This window comes from Nicotiana tomentosiformis, chromosome 12, assembly GCF_000390325.3.
Source record: "Nicotiana tomentosiformis chromosome 12, ASM39032v3, whole genome shotgun sequence".
Classification (NCBI taxonomy): Eukaryota; Viridiplantae; Streptophyta; class Magnoliopsida; order Solanales; family Solanaceae; genus Nicotiana; species Nicotiana tomentosiformis.
Genome location: NC_090823.1, coordinates 34538997 through 34561904, shown reverse-complemented (window position 1 = coordinate 34561904; position 22908 = coordinate 34538997). Strand labels below are relative to the sequence as shown.

The 22908-nt window shown below is 39.0% G+C and overlaps 1 protein-coding gene across 1 annotated transcript in view; it reads right to left on the bottom strand.

Moving 5' to 3' along the window:
• Positions 1 to 888: 888 nt before the first annotated feature.
• The window catches only part of LOC104115788 (bidirectional sugar transporter SWEET7-like), a 43728-nt gene continuing 21708 nt past the window's right edge, over positions 889 to 22908 (bottom strand). The window contains exons 4-6 of the mRNA XM_070192140.1: positions 1582 to 1954; positions 1368 to 1487; positions 889 to 1291 (exon numbers count right to left, since the gene is read on the bottom strand). Of these exons, the coding sequence (XP_070048241.1) occupies positions 1136 to 1291; positions 1368 to 1487; positions 1582 to 1954 (649 nt within the window). The 3' untranslated portion in view covers positions 889 to 1135. The remainder of the gene's footprint in view (positions 1292 to 1367; positions 1488 to 1581; positions 1955 to 22908) is intronic.

The window sequence follows — 22908 nt, the reverse complement described above, 5'->3', positions numbered from 1 at the left end:
TTTTCTCATGTTCTGTGTAAAAGTCTTGAAGTCTATCTTGGCTCTTGACCCTTCACATTCAAGCAAAGTTCCTGAGATTAGAGCAACCAATAAGAAAAGTTAGACTTAACGAAATAAACTATGAAAGCTAAATCTATTAAAGTAGTCAATATTCAAGTCTCCGTCAACGGTGCCAAAATCTTGTTGTTCCAAAATGCACACGCAAATATACATGGTCGGAAATTAATATCATGATGAGTAGAGTGTCGAACCTACAAGGACTTGTGTTTAATAACCTACTAATTTCAACGCAAATTGTTACTAAGTCAATTCGAGCAAAGGTTGAGTTTTTGGTACTAACTAAAACAACAAATTTAACAATTAACTAAATTAGCAAGCAGAAAGTGATTGTGTTCAGAATTCAATAGAGATACAATATTTCAGGGTTGTGATCGATTCACCAGTGTACTAGCTAACTCCCCTTTTCATGCAATTCACTTATGGTTGTTAATTAATCGAGTAATTTGTGCTTGTCGTATTCTCCCATATTACTACGCGCTTGTCCAAAATAGATTAACGCCTATATTTCTATGAAACTATACTGTCAAGAATGCATTAAGATAATGATATTCAATTGAGCATGGTAATTAGGTATACAACTATCCGAACCATAAATCCACCCCTACTTTAGAGTTAAGATGGAGGCTGGATGGGCAGATTATGTGGCATTATAATTAGATTTTTTAATTAAATTTAATGCCATGTCATATTTTTATAGAATATTTTATAGGTTTTGAACTAGAATGACTTTTAAGTTCAAAGGTAAAGTTGAATGACTATTAAATTATGAAAAATAGATAAGTGATTTTTGTTAAATAAATAATAAGTTGGATTACCATCAGTGAAATTAACCCGGCAAAAGAAGAATACATACCAATTCATTACACTTCGAAAGCAAGGGCAGCAAGGAGTTAAGTCCTTGCAGTAGTTCAAAATCTTGACAAACTGCATTAACACATGTTTAGAGGCAAAAGGCTCCTTGCAGTAATATATACTATACGTATGTCTCAATATAAGTTAAAGCAATATTTTACATCCGAATTGCTTAATTCTAAGCTAAAAGCACAACTTTACGACAGAGTTGCCTCAATCTAAGTTAAGCACAGGTATAATTATTGCTTGTATTCCTCTCAGTCAGCTCTTGTTCTCCCCGACCTTTTCTGTCTGCTATTTGTCTCTTCGTAGACTTGTAATACATAGCATAGAGCAGCAATTGAATGAGGCTGAGCAACATTCCAATTATAGATGATATCTGAACAAATAACTGAATTTTAACAAATGAACAAGATACAAAGTTGAAGGTGAGAAGGCTGTGGAACAATACTTACCAGAATGTAAATATCAAACCGGATAAGAGCATATGCAGCCCAGGTGGAGCTACAGAGTAACGAAGAGAAAGAAACTAAGAAAGGCATGTACTCCACGCTCTTAGTAATTATCACCCTCCTCTGCAATAGTACAATCCAAATTAAACTTTTTATTCTTTTTACCTCAAATGAAGTAATTAAGCACAAAAGAATAAGAGTAAAATTATTTACGTACCATGGTGGTCATAGGAGAAGCGTACATCAAAATGTTCGTTACTATGGAAATGATACCCACAATGACAGACCGTTTTTCGTGAACCACTGTTAGGATCGGAACGGTGAGTGAAATCATGAAGATGACTTCACCCAAGAAGATGAGGAAAATTTTGATTCTCTTGTTCCTTTCTGAGTACAATGAAAATAAAATCAAAAAGACCACCTCAACGGAGCTCCCTGTAGCATGAGTTGTTAAGACATGAATCTTGTGAGGCTGGACGTACGGAAGTGCGTACAAAATCCTAATACCACAGTGCAAGAATGTGGCTAGGTATAGCATCGGTGAGAACTGCTCGACTGATTTCTTCTTGCAGATATTAATAATGGTAGGCCTGATTTAAAAATAAAAGTAGTAAGTTGAAAAGTGTGGGTACTAATATATTGAAGAGCTTTCATAGTAAGAAGATACTTATGTATGTTTACAATTCTTTCACAACTGTAGTCAAAGTACGAAATAGGCTTCGAATTTTAGATTTGAGAAAATCCCTCGTGGCGTGGGGAATTTATTATTCCACTTTTACGTCCTCGATATTAACGGGAAGGAGAAAGGGTCAAAAATGCCCTTCTACTACGTAAAAAGGATTATTTATACCATTGTTATACTTTTTTAATCTATTAATAACCGTGCCGTAACATATACAGTGTAAAAATATCCTTCTCTGATTAGAATCCTCCACCTTGGCGAGCACCATTCCATGTGACCTGACATGTCAATGAAGTGGATATCACATGGTATGCCACCTCACCACCCAACAATATCTTACTCCTCTCCACTTCCCTCCCATCTCCTCCCCACCCCACCATCACCTCCCCTCAACCAACCACTACCGCCACCACTAACTCCTCCTTCACCACTCACTAATTCTTCCATCACCATTAGACCACCATTTTTTATCACCATAGACAACATTCTTTCACCTTCTTCTCGGTGTTTCACTCACCACTTCCATTGACAATTATCTTAAACAAAGTTTATCCATCTCTATTTTACCACCATTAACTAGCCCATTCGCAACTCCCTCCAATTTTACAGAGCTCAACAACAACTCATTTTTATTACCATTCTAAAAGGTGATGTTGAACGTCGCGGATTTTTTCTCTCCACAAACAAAATTTCTCGAGAAAGAAATGATATTTGGCCATTGGTTTTCAAAATCAGTACTTTTTTAATTTATTGTTCAGTCTAGGTCCTACTGGAAGATTGCAACTTCCCAATTAAGAATAACACATCAAATTGTTGTCTTTTCCGTATATAAGCTTCGTATTTTCTTTTCGTAAAATGGCAATGATTTTTCTATTAATTTTCTACCGAGCCAAATAAATTTTATATTAGTCTGTAGCATATTTTCATTAATAGCAGCTCTTAACTAGAAATAAAAAAAAGAAAAAAAAAACTAGGTTGCAAAGTTATTTTATAAAAGTGCCTAAGAATTACAGCAACCTCTCCTTGGGTATTTCAAGATCCAACTGAGTATTACGTGGGGTCTCTCAGATCTCCACTACACTTCCACTCTTATTTGAACTCTCATGGCATTTACAGTAGCCACCACCGAAGGAGCTCCGTTTCCCACTTTGGCACGCGAGTTATCCGTATAACGTGTGGATAAGGATCCATCGCCCTAGGAAATCCCTCTCATGTTTCTCTCTTGATGGTGTACACACAAGTTGTGAGAAACTGACGGGTTTCTTGTTGATGTGGAATTTGGTAAAGTTGATCATTGGGTAGACTTTGCATCACTTCTGTATTAGCAAATTCCTCAGATGTATACGTAATTTTACTGCATATCTTCTCTATTTGATAGCTCTGGAAAGTATACATGCCTTTATGCATATCTTCGCAATATGCTACCTTAATAGATGAGATTAGAAATAGATCATATCTTCTATATATGTCAATTCGTGTGACTTGACTTGTTTAATTATGCATATCTTCTCAATATGAGATTTTTGAAGGATTAATTGAAGTTTCATGCATATCTTCTCCATATAAAACTGATGAAAGATTATCTGGTATTTCACGAATATCTTCTCTATATGCAAGTTTGATAGATTTAATGATATTTAACGCATATCTTCTCTATATGCTGGATTTTTAACTGATTCGGGACTTAGCACATTATCTGTTTATACAGTGATGTGATTTTATCTGTGTTGAATGATTATATGGCACCATTGATGTGTACTTCTGAAATTCAAGGATTGGACAGGTTATTAGCAAAGATCATTAATAATTCTTGCCACTATTACCTCGCCTAGGTTAGTTATGATACTTGTTGAGTACATGAGGTTGGTTGTACTCATACTATACTTCTGGACCTTGCGTGTAGATCTTGGAGCTGAGCTGCTGTGGATGACGGAAACTGCCATTGAAGATTTACATGCTTTCCATATATAGCTACCACTTGTCCTTGGTAGTTTTGGATTCATACTCTGTTTATGCATATTTCAAACAGATGTTGTATTTATTTTTTATTAGCTTTCTAAATCTAAATTCTAATGGATCATGACTTGTACTACCAATCCTTGGGTTATTGTATGGAACTCAACTCTTTTATTTTTTGATTATGTATGGTATTCATTAAAATTTTGTAACTATTGTTTGGCTTACCTAGCAGGTTGAGTTAAGTGTCATCATGACTGGGTATAATTTGGGCCGTGACAAGTTGGTATCAGGGCTCTAGGTTCATAGGTTCTACGAGTTACGAGAAAGTGTCTAGTAGAATCTTGCAGATCGGTATCATGACGTCCAAACTTATTTTCAGAGGCTATAAGGCATCTAGGAAATTTCATATCTTTCTTCTTTATCGCGTGACTTTATTTCACCTTGAAGTGTATCTCTTCGATTTCTTTCCCTCGCATATGATTTTGAGCATTTTATGAGCTCTGTACCGACGACTTATGATGTCATGGATGATGTGCGAGATGTCTTTTATGTGTTGTGGATGTAGGCCAGTTTGGAGGACTTGAGGCCAGGTTCAAACCGCAACATGATCTTGGTGGTTTCAGTTGTGTGAGTATGTACTTTTGGACTTACATATCTAGTAGTGTCCCTAGAAGTGGGTTTGATGGCTCTGTGAGTTGTGATATAGCTATGTGATGAGTATTATGTGAATGAGGGCTACATTTAGATGGTTTAGATGTGACGAAAAGAATTTTCTTGGGACATAAAGGAATATAGATGCTTGATTTTTGTCTTGATGTGTTGTACAGTCTTGAGTTATGAGTGTGTTTAGGGATCTTTCAGTTGATCATTTGTGGAATGAAGTATATTCTTATATCTTGTTGACGAGTTTAGCCTCGAGAAGATTAAGTGATTACATAGCGGTTGTGACCACGATACGGACATAAAGAGATGCCAGTTTGAGGCTAAGCAGGTAAGTTATCTGCTACCGGGTGGTCTACGGATGTGTGATCCTTATGATATTTCTGTGGATAGTTTACTTTCTATCAAGTGGGATGTATGTGCTACAGTTAAAGTTTGGATTGCTTGAGGGAGATCGCACGACTGTCACGAGGGTGAATATGCACTTGGCGGATGATTTGAGATATTTTAGGACTAGTGTTGCATGAGCCTATGAGGGATCTAGTTGAATTACAGTGCAAGACAATAGAAGTTATGGAGAATAGATATTGTGGGTTAGCAGATATTATGTTCTATGGCTTCAATCTAAGTGGGGGAGTATGCTATTGACGATCAGATGGCACGGTCATGTGTTTTATTAGTTTTGGTCTGAGGCATATTTGTGTATCAGTTATGACTTTAAGTAGGCTGACTTCAAGGATGGTGTGGGGAAGGAAATCGGCGGATGCATGATGTACTATACTTTATGGGCATATAGAAGTCTTGTAATGATTCAGGTTTGTTATTCGTGGTGGATGTAGAGTGCAATGAGAAGGTATTCAGTCGACTGCTTAAGGGTAGAGTTACTTCTTTAGGTATTTGTGTGCTAATGGAGCACAAGTCGTTCGACTCTTATTGTTAGTGCATTGGAGATTATAGTAGAGTGGATGACTATCGAAAAGGTTCTAATAAGTTCAAAATTCATATGTGGTATTTCAGGGTTCCCATATTTATATATAGCTATGATGTGAGATTTGCATTGCATGATGCCGACACTTGCAGTAGTTATATATCATTAGTGACTCTATATTTCAGTATTGAAAAGGTTAGAGAAAGAATTTCAAATTCACAGAAGGTCTCTCCAATGTGGGTATCTCAATTGCGGTACTATTGTGTTCTTAAGAGTGAATACCGTGGCTTACGGGCCTTAAGACGGTATGGTTTCATGCTAGGATCTATTGGGGTGAGCTTTCGGTTAAGGGTCATAGTGTACTAGCAAGGAGAAGTTTTAAATTAAAGGCAAGTCGAAAGGAACTAGGAGAAATAGGTCAGTTTAGTAGTGGTTTGGATAAAAAAAAAGTAATGGAAGTAGCCGGTTCCTTTGGTGTAGTAAGACTCTACAGGTGTTTTAAAGGCAATACTCTTGAGTTGGGCTATTTGCGTGGCTTGGTTGAGTTAGAGAGAATCAGTTATAATGGCTTGGTTATGTGCAAATGGGTTTCGAAGAGTTCTCGATTGTATTGATCACGACTTAAGATAGATGTCTACTACAGGTGTGAGGAGTATGTTGCATATTGTGATATTTTTCCTGGATGGGGTCAAGTGGAAGGTTTCTGGCTAATGGATTGTATATCTTGTTTCTGATTCAGAGTTAATAATGGATTCTCGTGCTTTCACATGATGGCAAGATAGATGTGGTACGGCGTGTGGGATTGAGGTTTGCATGTACAAGGTTAGGATTCCATTTCGAAGGGAAGGTCATGAGTTCTATACAACATAGACAGTTTTAGATGTTTGAAAGAATGCTAGAACTATCTGGTATCACCTGAGAAGGGTGTGCATTTCCGAAGGCGCGTTGTGTTTTGATTTGCGGATGCTTGACTAGTATTACGGTAATTACCTGGTTGTTGACTGCTGATGTTCAGATTTTGCTACGTGGCATAGAAGATTCGTGAGAGTGTTTCTCATGAGATCATTGTGTATAAGGGACGTGTTGTCATTTGAGCAGTGGAGTTTGGATCAGATATGGAGATTTTTGTATTCTTGGGGTTTGGAGACTGAGAGTTCCCGGAGGCAGATTATTCCTTGGTAGGGGACTGTGAAGATGTGGCCAGAGTTAGACAACTGATGATATGTGTTATGGATAGGTTAATGTGGATCTTTGGTGAGTGTATACAGTGATTTGATGGCTTGGGAAAGAGTATTGGCACGTTCGAGGATGAACATTTGTTTATGACGGGGAGAATGTAATGACCCGATCGATCATTTTGAGCTTTAGTGTCCCGTTCGGTGGTTCGAGATCTTGAGTGGCTTCATATTGTGTATTATTACTTGTGTTATTGTGGAATTGATTTTTCATATGTTTCAGGATTTATTTAGATGAGTGCTTCTCATTTTTAAAGCTTAAGTAAAAAATATTGACCAAGGTTTGACTTTTGTCAAAATGAACGAGGAACGGTGTTTTGATAGATCTAATAGGTTCGTATAGTGATTTTGTACTTGGGCGTATGTAACGACCCGACCGGTCATTTTACTTTCTAGATCCCCGTTCCTGTAATTAAGACTCCTCGTATGTGCTTTTATTTTTTATGACTTGTGGGGATGGTTGGTTTAGGTTTGGAAGGGTTCAGGTTGAAATCGCAACACTGAGTTCCTAAATAGTGGCCTATGATGTCCCAGTTTGACTGGAGTCAACATTTTGAGTAAATGATCTCGGAAAAGGGATTTGATGGTTCCAATAAATTTGTATGATAATTTTGTACTTGGGCATGTGTTCGGATCGGATTTAGTGTGATCCGGGAGCATTTCAGCGCTTAATGTTGAAAGTTGGTTCATTTAAGGTTTTCTAGTTCTTTATTTTTGGTTTGGAGTAAACTTTGTAGTAATCAAGGTCAGTTTGGGATTTCGAGCCTTAAAGTAATTCTGTATGGTGATTTATGACTTGTACACAAAATTTGGTGTCATTCCGAGTAGTCTAAGTTTGATTCGGCGTGTTAGGAGCTAGTTGAAAAGTTTGAAGTTCATAAGTTGATCAATTTGGTTTTGGGGTATGATTCTTATTTTAGATGTTGTTTTACACGTTCTGAGGGTTTGAGAAGGTACGTATTATGTTTTTGGACTTGTTGATACAGTTGGACGGGGTCCCAGGTGGCTTTCGGACAGCCCGGAGCTAAGTCAAAAACTGCTACATTGCTGGTTCTAGTTTACTTTTTGCGAACACGGAGATTCCCTATTGTTTGCGATGAAAGGATGGGACTAGGGGCGGTTTTGTTCTACGCATTCATGAAGGGAAGCTCGCGATCGTGATGCTCTAGGCCATTGTTCATCACGTTTGCATACATGTGCCTGCATTCGCATAGAAGAAGTTGAGTTTGGAGGGTCGCTTTCCAATTGCCCTTCGCATTCATGAAGGTAGCACCGCATTTGCTAAGATTTGGTCAGGCAAGCCTTCGCATTTGCGAAGTACATTTTCCTGGGCCTGGGATCGTGAATAAGGTTTGCTGGGCAATGGACTTTATTAAAAGGGACTTTGGCCTATTTTGTTCATTTCGCTCATCTTGTGGCCGATTTTGAAGCTTTTTTGAGAGGGATTTTCACCTAGCATCTTGAGGTAAGTGTATTTTATAGAATGTGAGTTTAATACATAGATTATGGATAGATCTTAACATAAAAATTGTAGAAAATTTTAGTATTTTGTTGAAAAACCTAGGTTTTGATAAAAATGGGATTAAACCACAAAAAGGTTATGGAATTGAGTAGAAATTATATATTTGTGTTCGTGAGGCTATGGATAACAATTATTTACAAATATTTGCGGAGTCTGGGCACATGGGACAAGGGGTGAATTTTAGGAATCTTCCAAATTGGGTTGCGTAATTACTCTAATAGTTAAATTATGAACTTTTGAGCAATTATTGATTAGTTTGTACAACATTTGGCTAGTTTCGAATTGTATGGCACCGACTTGAGGCTTTTAGAGTAATTTGTGGACTTGGGAATGAGGTAAGTATCTTTCCTAACCTTGTAAGAGGGAATTAATCCCATAAGTATTTAAATTGCTATTTGCTACTAATTATGGGTGTTATGTACGCACGAAGTGAATAGAGTATGTGCGTAGCTAAAATTTGTGTTATGTCCGTGTAGACATAGGACTTTATTATGCTATTACTTGCGCCATTTGAAATCAACTTGCTAGTTTAATTGTTTGTATTAAATAAGTAAAATATTGTTAAAGATTATGTTAAATCGAGCATTATTAAATATGTTGTCCCTTGCGCCTTTTATGGGTTTACCTTGGAGTTGTGAATAAAAAATTCGTAACCCTAAGAGTTTCCCTATTCATGTGGATCAGGTCGAACACCTAGGAGTTATTTATATATGTTCTGGGGATGCATCCATGGATAGGGCCATACGACCTCATTAGTGTATGTACACGATTATTATGAATCGTGTCGTACGACCTCGGCATAACTCGTGCGTATTGTCACTAGGAGTCCGATTAGACTTGATATATCTCCCATGACTTGGGAATTTATAAATATTTGTTGTCCCTTGCTTTTTGAGATTAGAATATGATATTTGAGGACTTTAATTGTTATTTTGTTAATGGATCATTTAATTGTTGCCTCTTATTCCATTATTGATGTTGTATTTCATGCCTATTTAATATTCTTGCACATAATTTATATTGCCCACTAGTAAATGTCGATGTCGACCTCTTGTCACTACTTCTTTGAGGTTAGACTAGATACATACTGGGTACACGTTGTTTATGTACTCATGCTATACTTCTGCACATATTGTGCAGGTTCTGAGGCAAGTGCATCTAGAGTTCATCCTGCAGCACCGGAGGCCTAGTGGTGAGTTACATCTCATGCTCCGATCTGCAGCACCTGGAGCCTTCTCTTGTTATGTTATCATTTTGTCTATTCATTTTTCAGACAGTAGTTCTTAGGGAGTTTTGTATATTTTATTAGATGGTCGTGCAATTGTGACACCGGGGTTTAAGAAACTTTTAGTAGATACTCATGGTTTGATTATTAAATTCACCATCGTTCTCTCATGTTTAGTTCATGCTTTATTCTACTACGATTACTTTCCATTTGTTTCTGTATTAAATTTAAAAAATTAAAGGCTTTAAAACTATCAAAATGATCAATTTAATGGGTAGTTCACCAATGGTTTACCTAGCGGCGACGTTATGCGCCATCACGGTCTATAGTGAAAATTGGGTCATGACAGCTTGGTATTAGAGTTTTAGGTTCACATAGGTCTCATAAGTCATGAGAAGGCCTAATAGAGTCTTTCAGATCGGCGCAGAGATGTTCGTACTTATCTTCGAGAGGGTATAGGGTGTTAGGAAACGTCTCGTTCTTCATATCCTATCGTGCAATTGATGTTGTGCTAAGTATATTTCTCTTATTCTCTCACAGATGGTGATAATATGCGTGACAGATGTACCAGATGGTGGAGGAGTTACCCCATGTTGCTAGAGGCCGAGGAAGAGTCCAAGTGAGGGCTCCAGCTCCTGCTAGACGATGAAGGCATCCTAGAGTAGCTCCCGTCGTACCACCAGCGGATCTAGTGGAGGATCTTATCATTGAGGAGTAGGGTGAGGTGCCTGCAGCTGAGCTGGCCCCAGAAGATTTCATGTCTGCGCTGGGATTTCAGAAGGTCATGGGCTGTATGGTGCGGTTCATGGATTCTATGATGCAGGCTGGTTTATTTCCAGTGCACCCAGCCATATCTCAGGCGAGGGGGAGCACATATACCTACCACTCAGGCTCCAGGGCACGCTGTTGTCGTATATCAAACCCCAGGTGCATTACCTATTGGAGAAGCCAATCCACTTACAGAAGATGTACCAGAGCCCAGACCAGATGTGACCGTCGAGCCGGATAAGCTATTAGATAGATGGACCAAACTGCATCCTCCTGCCTTTGGCGATGAGCGGCACGAGGACCCCTAGGATTTTATTTATTGTTGCAGAGACATGCTGCACAATATGAGATTATTCGAGTCCAATGGGGCGGACTTCACCATATTTCAGTTGGAGGGCCGGGCCCATAGATGGTGGTAGTCCTATCTTCTTAGTTCAGACGTCTCTTTCTGGAGAGATATATTCCACCCTCTGAAAGGGAAGAGCTATGGGGTCAGTTCGAGCAGCTCCAGCAAGGTCAGATGAATGTGACCAATTATGAGGTGAGGTTATCTGAGTTGTCCTGCCATGCACCTATGATACTTCGCACTGATGAAGAGAGAGTGCGAAGGTTTATTACAGGCTTGCATTATGGTATTCAGGTTACTATGGCCCATGAGGTTGAGATGGAGACTCCTTACGAGCAGGTTATGTAGATAGCTCAATGGATTGAGGGTATCCGCAAGTATGGTCAATTGTATACGATAGAGGAGATGAGGCCTCGACATTCAAAATGATTAAACAGTGCCCTGTTTGGGGGCAGAGGTAAGTTCGTGATGGGTCAGTCCTGCAAACCCATTTATTCAGCACCACCACCTTCTTGGGGTGCACTAGTGCGGCCCTATTTCAGTGCCATTCTAGAGAGTTCCTACCGCCCACATGCTATTCAGGGTTTTTCCCGCGGGTATTCAGGTCCCTAGGGTCAGACTTAGGGTCTATTATCTTCCTCACCAAGAGGTTGATATGAGTGTGGGGAGCTTGTTCACATGAGGAGATCTTGACCCAGGTTTTGGGGCAAGGCAGTACAGCAGAGCCATCAACCTATGATCATCGCACAAGCTACTGCGCTGGTCGTCCGGTTTTTTGAGGCAGAGAGAAGGTGGGTAGGGGTCACCGTAGAGGTGGAGACTAGTCAGGTGGCGCTCCAGCTAGGTTCTTTTCTTTTCCAGCAAAACCAGATGCAGTAGCATCAGATGCCGTGATCATAGGCATTATTTCTTTCTGCGGTAGGGATGCCTCTGTACTATTCGATCTAGGTCTATATATTCTTATGTTTCTTCTTTATTTTCTCATTATCTGGATGTCTCTCATGAGTCCTTGGGTGCTTCTGTATATGTGTCCATGCTAGTGAGAGATTCTGTTATTGTGGATCGGGTTTACTGGTCCTGTATTGTGACTTTATATGGTTATGAGACCAGAGAGGATCTTTTGTTTCTCAACATGACCGACATTGAGGTCATCCTGGGCAAGGACTGGTTGTCTTTGTATCATGCCATTCTTAACTGCCATGCCAAGACTGTTACCTTGGCGATGCCATAGTTCCCTAGATTGGAGTTTAGGGGTTCATCTATCAGTGCATCTAGTCGGGTTATCTCTTTCTTGAAGGATCGACACATGGTCGAGAAGGGTTGTTTGGCTTATCTGGCTTATGTTTGAGATATCACTTCAGAGACTCCCACAATTGATTCAGTGCCCATGGTACTGGAGTTCTCCGATGTGTTTCCTTCTAATTTACCAAGCATGCCACCAGATCGTGATATTGATTTCAGTATTGATTTGACGACAGTACCAATCCTATCTCTATTCCACCATACCTCATGGCTGTGAAATAGTTGAAAGAGTTGAAAGAACAACTTGAGGTTTTGATAGCGAAGGGGTTCATCAGGCCGAGTGTGTAGCCTTGGGGTGCACCAGTGTTATTTTTGAAAAAGAAGGATGGGAGTATGCGGATGTGCATGTATTACCGCCATTTGATTAAAGTTATCATTAAGAACAAGTATGCGTTACCACGTATTAATGATTTGTTTGACTAGTTGTAGGGTGCCAGGGTGTTCTAAGATCGACTTAAGATCTGGGTATCATCAATTGAAGATTCGTGCTTCGGATGTTCCGAAGATGGTTTTCCGGAATAGACATGGCCACTATGAATTTATAGTTATATCTTTCGGCTTGACCAACGCCCCGACGACATTTATGGATTTGATGAACCGAGTGTTCGGCCCATATCTTGACTCATTTGTTATTTTTTCATTGATAACATATTGATCTACTCGCATAGTATGGAGGGGCACGAGCATTATTTGAGAGTTGTGCTTCAAACTTTTCGGGAACAGAAGCTATATGTTACGTTCTGCAAGTGCAAGTTCCGGTTAGATTCTGTGGCATTCTTGGGGCATGTTGTATCAGGTGAGGGTATTAAGCTGGATCCTAAGAACATAGAGGCAGTCCAGAGTTGCCTCGTGCTACCACAACAATCGAGATCAAGAGTTTCTTGGGGTTAGCAGGTTATTATCCTCGATTTGTGGGGAGCTTCTAATCTATTACATCACCTTTGACTAGTTGGCCCTATAAGGGTGCTCATTTCCAATCGTCCGACGATTGAGAGGTGATCTTTTAGAAGCTCAAGACCGCACTGTCTACAACACATGTGTTAGTGTTGCCTTCCGGTTTAGGGATGTATACTGTGTATTATGATGCTTCATCCGTTGGCTTGGGTTTTGTGTTGATGCAGGAGGGGTGAGTTATTGCATATGCTTCATATCAGCTGAAGCCCCACGAGATGAATTACCCCATTGATGATTTGGAGTTGGCCGCGATAGTTCATGCTCTCAAGATATGGAGGCATTATATTCATGGGTTGTTCAGTGAGGTTTATAATGATCATCGTAGCTTGCAGCATTTATTTAAGAAGAGGGATCTTAATTTGAGGCAGCGCAAGTGGCTTGAATTATTGAAGGACTATGATATTACCATCCTTTACAATCTGGGCAATGTGGATGTGGTTACGGATGCCTTGAACAGAAGGGCTGAGAGTATGGGTAGTTTGACATTTATTTCAGCAAAGGACAGTCTATGGCTTTGGACATTTAGTATATAGCTAACAGACTTGTGAGGTTGGATATTTCAAAGCCCATTCGAGTTCTTTCATGTGTTGTGGCTCAGTCTTCATTATTTGAGTGGATCAAGACTTGTTAGTACGATGATCATCACTTGCTGGTTCTTAGAGAGACGGTACTACGGGGTGATGTCAAGGAGGTTACTATCGGCGAGTATGGCGTTTTGTGACTACAGGGTCGCCTATGTGTTGCTAATGTTGATGTCTCGATGGAGAAGACTCTAGAGGAGGCACACAGTTCTCGGTATTTTATACATCTAGGTGCTACAAAGATGTATCGTGACCTGAGGCAGCATTATTGGTGGCGACGGATGAAGATGAATAGAGTTGAGCATGTAGCGAGGTGTCTAAATAGCCAGTAGGTTAAGTATGAGTACCTACTCCAGTTCTTGGGATTCTATTCACCGTGGACTTTGCAGTTGGGTTGCCGTCGATGTTGAGGAAGTTTGATTCCGTTTTGGTCATTGTCGATAGGCTGACCATGTCGACACACTTTATTCCAGTTGTGACTACGTGCTATTCAGAGAGATTAGCCCAAATTTACAATCAGGATATTGTCCAATTACATGGTGTGCCTATTTCTATCATTTCAGATAGAGGCCCTCAATTAACTTCGCATTTTTGGAGAGCAATATATAGTGAGTTGGGCACCCGGGTAAAGCTCAGCACAACCTTTCATCCGCAGACCGACGGACAGTCAGAGCAGACAATTCAAATTCTGGATGATATGCTTAGAGCGTGTGTGATTGACTTTGGAGGGCAGTGGGATCGATTCTTGCCTTTGGCCGAGTTTGCTTATAATAACAGTTATCAGTCCAGCATCGAGATAGCTATATTTGAGGCTTTATATGGTTGGCAATTTCGTTCACCCATCGGATGGTTTGAGCCAAACGATGCTAGGTTATTTGGCACTGATTTAGTGAAAGATGCCTTGGAAAAGGTAAAGTTAATTCAGTAGCGACCTCACACGGCACAGTCTAAAAAGAAGATTTAAGAGGATCAGAAGGCACGTGATTTAGCATTCATGGTGGGCGAGAAGGTACTCTTGAAAGTCTCGCCAATGAAGGGTATCATGAGATTCGGGAAGAAGGGCAAGATGAGCATAAGGTTTATTAGCCCATTTGAGGTGTTGAGGCAAGTTGGGGAGGTTGCTTATGAGCTCTCTTTGCCTCCCAGTCTATCAGGTGTTCATCCGGTCTTCCATGTGTATATGCTCCGGAAGTACCATGCCGATAGGTCGCATGTGTTAGATTACTATGTTGTTCAACTAGATGAGAGCTTGGGTTATGAAGTGGAGACAGTTGCTATTATTGACAGGCAGGTTTAGTAGTTGTGGTCCAAGAAGATTTATGTGGTAAAGGTCCAGTAGAGGGTTCAACCAGCCGAGGAAGCGACTTCGAAGACCGAGGATGACATGGGGAACAGATATCCACACTTATTCAGCACTCCAGGTATGATTCTAGACCCGTTAAAGGTCGAATATTTATTTAATAGGTGGAGAATGTAACAACCCGACTGGTCATTTTACTTTCAATATCCTCGTTCCCCTAATTAAGACTCCCATTATGTGTTTTTACTATTTTATGACTTGCGGAGATGGTTGTTTTAGGTTTGCAAGGGTTCGGGTTGAAATGGCCTATGATGGCAAAGTTTTACTTGAGTCAACATTTTGTGTAAACGGTCTCGGAACCAGGGTTTGGTGGTTCCATTAGGTTAGTATGATGATTTTGGACTTGGGCGTGTGTTGAGGTCCGTTTGGGATTTCGAGCTTGGGAATATTTATGTATGGTTCTTTATTAGTTGTACACAAAATTTGGTATGATTCCGAGTAGTCTAAGTATGATTTGACGTGTTCGTAGCCAGTTCAAAAGTTTGAAGTTCATAAGTCGATCAATTTGGTTTTGGGGTATGATTCTTAGTTTTAATAGTGGTTTACATGTTACGAGGATTCGACCAGGTCCGTATTATGTTTATGGACATGTTGGTGTAGTTGGATGGGGTCTCGGGTAGCTCGGGTGTGTTTCGGACCACCCAGAGCTAAGTCCAAAACTACTGCATTGTTGGTTCTGGTTTTATTTTTCACGAACACGGAGATTCCCTCTCTTTCGTAATGAAGGTATGGGGCTGGGGGAGGTTTTGGTTCTACACGTTTGCGAAGGGGATCTCGCGATCACGATGCTCTGGTCCATTGTTCATCGTGTTTGCATACCTGTGCCCGCATTCGCGTAGAAGAAGTTGGGTCTAGGGGTCGCTAGCCAATTTCCCTTCGCGTTCGCGAAGGTAGGACCGCATTCGCGAATCTTTGGTCAGGCAAGTGCAATCGCGGGGCCTTCTTCGCGTTTGCGAAGTACATTTTCTGGGTCGTGGGCAGTTTGCCTTCGGGATCGCGAGGCCTCTTCCATGATCGTGAAGAAGGATCGTTGGGCAGTGGATTTTATTATAAATGGGTCTTTGGCCTATTTTGTTCATTTCTCTCATATTGTGGCCGATTTTGAAGCTTTTTAGATAGGGATTTTCACCTAGCATCTTGAGGTAATTGTATTCTACACAATGTGAGTTTAATACATAGATTATGGGTTGATCTTAACATTGAAATTGTATAACATTTTAGTATTTTATTGAAAAACATAGGTTCTGATAAAAATGGGATTAGGCCATGAAAATGGTTATGGAATTGAGTAGAAATTGTATATTTGTGTTCGTGAGGTTATGGGTAATAATTATTTACAAACAATTCAGGAATCCGGGCACGTGGCCGTAGGGGTGAATTTTAGGAACCTTCCAAATTGGATTGCGTAATTATTCTAGTAGTTAAATATGAACTTTTGAGCAATTATTGATTAGTTTGTACAACCTTTCCCTAGTTTCTGATTGTTCTGGAACGACTTGAGGCTTTTAGAGTGATTTGTGGACTTTGGAATGAGGTAAGTCTCTTGTCTAACCTTGTAAGAGGGAATTAACCCCAAAGGTGTTTAAATTATTATTTGCTATTAATTGTGGGTGCTACCTATGCACGAAGTGATGAGAGTCCGTGCGTAGCTAAAATTCATGTTATGTTCGGTAGACATAGGCCTTTACTATGCTATTACTTGCACCATTTGAACTTAACTTGCTAGTTTAACTGCTTGTATTAATAAGTAAAATGTTGTTAAAGATTATGTTAAATCGACCATTATTACTTAGAGAATTGGCGGAATGTTTAATAATTAATGGAAATTTATATTCCATTATGGGCTTACCTTTGAGTTGTGAATACAAAATTTGAAACCGGAAGAGTCTCCTTATTTCTGTTGGATCGGGTCGAATGCCTCGACAATATTTATACATATTATGGGATGCATCCATGGATCAGGCTATACGACCTCGATAGTGTATGTATACGATTATTATGGATCGGGTCGTACGACCTCGGCATAACACGTGCGCGTTGTCACTAGGAGTCTGATTATACTTGATATATCTACCATGACTTGAGAATTCATAAATACATGTTGGCCCTTACTTGTTGAGATTAGCATATAATATTAGGGGACTTTAATTATTATTTTGTTGAAGTATCATTTAATTATTCGCTCTTATTCCATTATTGATGTTGTATTTTATGTCTATTAAATATTCTTGCACATTATGTATATTGTCCACTAGTAAGTATCGACGTCAACCCCTCGTCACTAATTCTTCAAGGTTAGACTAGATATTTACTGGGTACACATTTTTTATGTAGTCACGCTACATTTCTGCAGTTATTGAGCAGGTTTTGAGGCAGGTGCATCTGGAGTTCGTTCAGGCGCGCATCCACAGTACCCGGAGGCCTAGTGGTGAGATGCTTCTCATGCTCTGATCTGCAGCACCCAGAGCCTTCTCTTGTTATGTTATCATTTATGTCTATTCTATTTCAGACAATTGCTCTTAGGGAGTTTTGTATATTATACTAGATGATCGTGTTGTTGTGACACCGAGTTTTGGGTAAATTCTAGTGGATACTCATGGTTTGATTATTAAATTCATTGTCTTAATCTCATGTTTAGTTTATGATTTATATTACTACTATTACTTACTATTTGTTTAAATAAAAAAATAAAAAAAATTAAAGACTTTAAAAATATTAAAATGAGTAATTTAATGGATAGTTCAGTGTTGGCTTGCCTAGCGGCGACGTTGGGTGCCATCACGGCCTATAGTGGATGTTAGGTCATGACAACGTATGCGTGGAATTAAATTCAGAGGTCCCTAGGTTAATTTGGCATGTTTTGACGAAAGTTGACAATTTGAAGGTTTCAAAATTCCTTAGGTTTGACTATTGTTTGACTTTATGTCTATCAGGTTTTGATTTTGGTTTTGGGACTTGGAATAGGTCCGTTTTTCTATTTGGAACTTGTTTGTAATGTTTGGCGTCATTCCGAGTTGATTTGGTAGGAATCAGGCGTGGAGTTGTGTTTTTAGAAGTCCTTGAGTTTCAAAGTCAAATTTCATGCATTTTGATGTCTGATTCACAGTTCTAGATGTTATTTCACTATTTTGGTTGCCCGAGCAAGTTCATATGATATTTTTAGTCTTGTGTTGATGTTTGGTGTTGAGCCCGAAGGGCTCAGGTGAGTTTCGGACGTGTTCCTGAGAGTTTTGTGGAAGTTTCAGATTTGCTGGTGCTTCTGATCTCACATTTGCAAGATATTGTTCGCAATTTTGATTTTGCATTTGCGAGATGTGCTAGGGTATGTTAGATTCAGACTTGCGAACAAATGGTTCGGTTTTGCGAACAAATGGTTCTTGGTTGGACTAGATCACATTTGCGATCATAATGGTCGCTTTTGTGATATGTACACGGTTCGCATTTGAGAACTTTTTGTCGCATTTGCGACATTAGCAGTAGTGTGATGAGTGTCTCTTTTACGATCATCGGTCGCATTTGCGACATCTACGCCTGAACATAAGAGCTGGAAGTCGGGATTTTAGTCTCATTTTTATATCTTTGAATAGGAGGCAATTTAGAGAGGGGATTTTTACATACAATCATTGGGTAAGTATTTTTAATCAATTCCAACTATATTTCATGATTATATATGAGATTTAACGTCAAATTTGTGAGAATCAAAGTGAAATTTTGTAAAACTTTGTCTATGTTTTGAAAAATGTAAACTTGAGATTTGAGAGTCAAATTGGACTAAGATTTTGAAACAAAATACATATATGGACTCGTGGGGTTATGGGTAGTCAAGATCTACCCTTGAACTCGAGTTGTGACCGGGCGGGCCTGGGGTTGCTTTTGTTGACTTTTGAGGAAAAATATAATGATTGTAGCTTTACTTATTGGAATTGCTTTCTTTTAAACTATTTGATGTTATTAAGATGATTTTGATTAGATTTGAGCCGAGCGGTGGTGAATTATAAAGGAAAAACTATTTTTAGTGTTAATTTGGCCTAGTTGAGGTAAGTATCGTGCCTACCTTTGTGTGGGAAAACTACCCCATAGGAATTGATTTGATTGCATAATTTGAATTACGTACACATGAGGTGGCGAGTATGTAAACGACCTTATATGTGAAAACTTCACCGATTTGACCCTTAGGCTTCTTATGTACATTTAATTGAAGTTGTCGTATCATGTTATATCCTCCATTGTTAAATTTACCCTACATGCTTTATTTGAATTTGTTAGTTCGTGTTCTATCCTTTTTTGCCAAATATACTCTTATGTGTTTTAACTGAAATTGTTGTCTCTTTTATTGTCATATTATCTCTTTCATACTTGATTTATTCATATTCGAAGTCATTGTTATATGTTATCTCTTCCATTGTTGATTTATTCTTATTTGAAGTCGTTTATATACGTTTGAGTTATTCTTATTTGAGTTATCGCAAAAGACGTGTGTTGGAAGGATTGTCAAGAGAATCGGTTCAGGTATGTTAAGGCTATCCCTTCTTTCTTTTTGGCATGACCCAAATAATACTGAAAGAAACGAGCAAATACACATTTTCCATAAACGACTCTATTCATAGAAATATTATGGGTGTCTATATTCTTGATTTTCCATGTGAATTATTATTATACCTTCTGTTCACGGGTCTCAGAAAAATACTTATTTGATAAAATTTATTCGATAGGCATATTATTTTTATGACATACCGAGAAAATCTTATTAACGTATTTCTTAAGGCATATTATTTTTGTGCCATCCCGAAAAAATCTTATTAACGTATTTCTTAAGGCATATTATTTTTATGACATTCCGAGAAAATATTATTAACTTATTTCTTATGCATTTCATGCATTTATACATATACATTGACCCATGACCATATGGCGTTATATATGTATATTATATGTATATGGGTAATGGAAAAAGGTTACGGCGTTACATACACAACACCACCTGATTAACTGGTATACATTGATGATTTGCCCACAGTGGCCGAAATGATATGATGGGATGCCCTCAGAGGCTTGATAATGTTATGAATACATATACCTATGCATGGTATGATATTTATATGCATATGCATGACATTATAAAGATGAAATGATTCGCAGGGCTATGCAGACCTACATGTTGAGTCTTTTACTCCATGTTTCTCTCATATCTATTATTTATTGATTTTCATTCCGTACATACTCGGTACATTATTTGTACTGACGTCCCTTTTGCCTGGGGACGTTGCGTTTAATGCCCACAGGTCTCGATAGACAGGTCGAGAGTCCTCCAAGTAGGCGATCAGCTCGGCATAAGATATTGGTGTACTCCATTTGCTCCGGAGTTGCTTGTTTGGTCAGTTTATAAATGATCATGTTGGCCTATTAGGCCCGTATGTCGAGTGTATATGATGACGTAATAAGAATGATACGTTATGTTGTACTCGGTCGAGTAAGGTACCGGGTGCCCGTCGCGGCACATTTGTTTGGGTCGTTACAAAAGTGGTATCAGAGCAGTTCTGTCCTAGGGAGCCTACAAGCCGTGTCTAGTAGAATTTTATTTATGGGTGTGTCGTGCACCACACTGATAAGCAGGAGGATACAAGGCATTTAAGACTGTCACTCTTTCTTCTTACTCTAGATCGTGTGGTATAGCTCAGTTGTAAGAACTCAGTTTCCTAAAACTCTATCTTATTTATAATACAACCATGCCTATATCCAGAAAGACGATTGGTAAGGGATTGAATACGGCTGTGGAAGAGTTGAGTCAGAGGAACTCGATTTTGCATCATGTTTAATTTGAGTAAATGTAAGGTATCCCGTAGTTCATGTGTGTACTAATTCATGTGAGCGTTTGGAAAAGGAGCCTTAAGGCAGGAATATCTATCCACCTCTATGGTGAAAGGCAATGAGAGATTCAGAAGATAGATATAAGTTTCAACAAGTAAAATAAGCAAGGTGAAGAGGGGTACGAGGTACCTAGTTAGTAGAGAGGAACATTATCTACAATTCAAGCAGAGAAATATAAGCATTTTGAGTTACCTTCAATTGTAACAAAGGTATGTACAATTGGCCACACCCATCTCATTTATGCCTTATGGAAGCTAACAGAAGTAGTATAAGAAGAGGACGGATATCAGGATCCGGCAGGGGTTAGAGTTATCCAAAATGGTGGATGGATTGTTTGCGTTAGTTGACATTTCTGAAGTATATTGCAAATGTGCTAACAGATCTCCTTGTGAGACACCCAGATGGTCAAATCTACAATAGTACAGCCAGATGTGAATATTACAAAGATAGGCACTGGAAGACTTGAAGGGATAAATATTATCTTTGTATGACTCTCGTCCCTAGTAGAGAAAGATTGTTAGGCAATTCGAAAGCCAATGGATGGAGCAAGGGGATCTAAAAATAAAAGAATGTCTTGTTCGAGTTTTTTGAATAAAGTGATAGACATAAATGTTAGCGGGAAATAAGAAAAGAGTTAGTGAAGCATCATAAGTAAGAAGTGATACCTGGATGACAACGGTAGAAAACAAAAAATGAAAATGATGACAGTATTACAGAATCTATAGTCAAGTGAAGGTAAAGAGAAAAGGTGACAGGCCTTGAGACAACAAAAGAGTATAGGCCATAAAGTCATATCCTTATTTGAAGAAATAAGTTCGCGACTCTAACGTGATTACCAGAAGGAAACGTTAGACCCCAAAGTAATAAGAAATCAGTATGGGCTAATGAACAAGGTAAACTAAACATGAATTAGGGACTGAGTGATTTGATAAGAGTCGGCACCAAGAGTCATTCAGGGAGACGCTTTCCTAAAGCAAGCAATGTGAGCAAAGATAAGCTTAAAGGACTAAGTGTGCCAGTTACACTAAATGTCACCCTCGTGAGTAAGGAATCATGTTATCCTTGGTACAGAAAGATTACCGCAAGGCGAGTAAGGGTCATCAATGATAATAAAGGATGCCAAAGATGAAGAGGTACAACATCTATAGGTAGGTCGTCGTAGCTCTAAATCTTAGCATTCCCCTAAAGGGGGGAATATGAAGTTATATGGCATTAAGTCAGAATTAAGTGGTTCAGTAACGATGGAATGATAAAGGAAGAATGCGATAAAAGTGAGAAAGAAATGAGCTTACACTTATTCAAATCCTACCGCTATGCTACGATTCCAGAACATTATGCAGACACGACATCAAGGAGAGAAAGTAAGGGTCCCAGCCCGAGATGTTATTGATTAATAAGGAGCCAATGTGAGAGATAAGTTAAGACAAAGGAAATAACCCAAGAAATATTATGCGGAATATTAATACGGGAATGGACCAATGAGTAGTTAGTAGTTGATTCAGGAAGAGCCTAGTTATGGCTAGACAAGAGGATACAGACAAATCAATAGATCGTGCAAGATAAGCATAGTAAAACCCAATACAGTGAATTCAGCCTCGCAGTAATGTCGTTGTAATACTTGAGATATATTCAAATAGGATTCGAGGTAATTAAAGGTACCGTATGAATGTTACGAAAATAAAAGAGACTGCCAATGGGAAGACAGTCAAAACTTCAATTCAGGAGCAACCCTACAAGAGTAAGGGCGTGGAGGTAAGTAACTACAGATAATTATAGGTAAGGAAGGACATCGAAAATTCTATCGGTATACGACATAATAAGCTTGCAGCTTTACAAGAGTTAGAGGATCCTCCGTAAAGTACTACAATGAAAGACTAGATAAGGAAATAAGGAAAAAGGCTTCAACCTGAGCTCAGTGACCTAAAAGAGTGAATGGTCTTATAACAGTAGTGTCACAAACAACATTGTATGCACTCCAAAAGAAAGTGATACCTACCGTGGCTAATGAATTAGAAGTAAAATCAAAAGTAATATTCAAGATCATATGAGTTGCAGAAGAATTCCGGCTTGCATGGGAATAAAGATAAGCTAGGCATGCGGGCAACAAGGTGGCAGAACGACAAGGAAAAGTAATAGCTTACGTTTAAAGGAAGC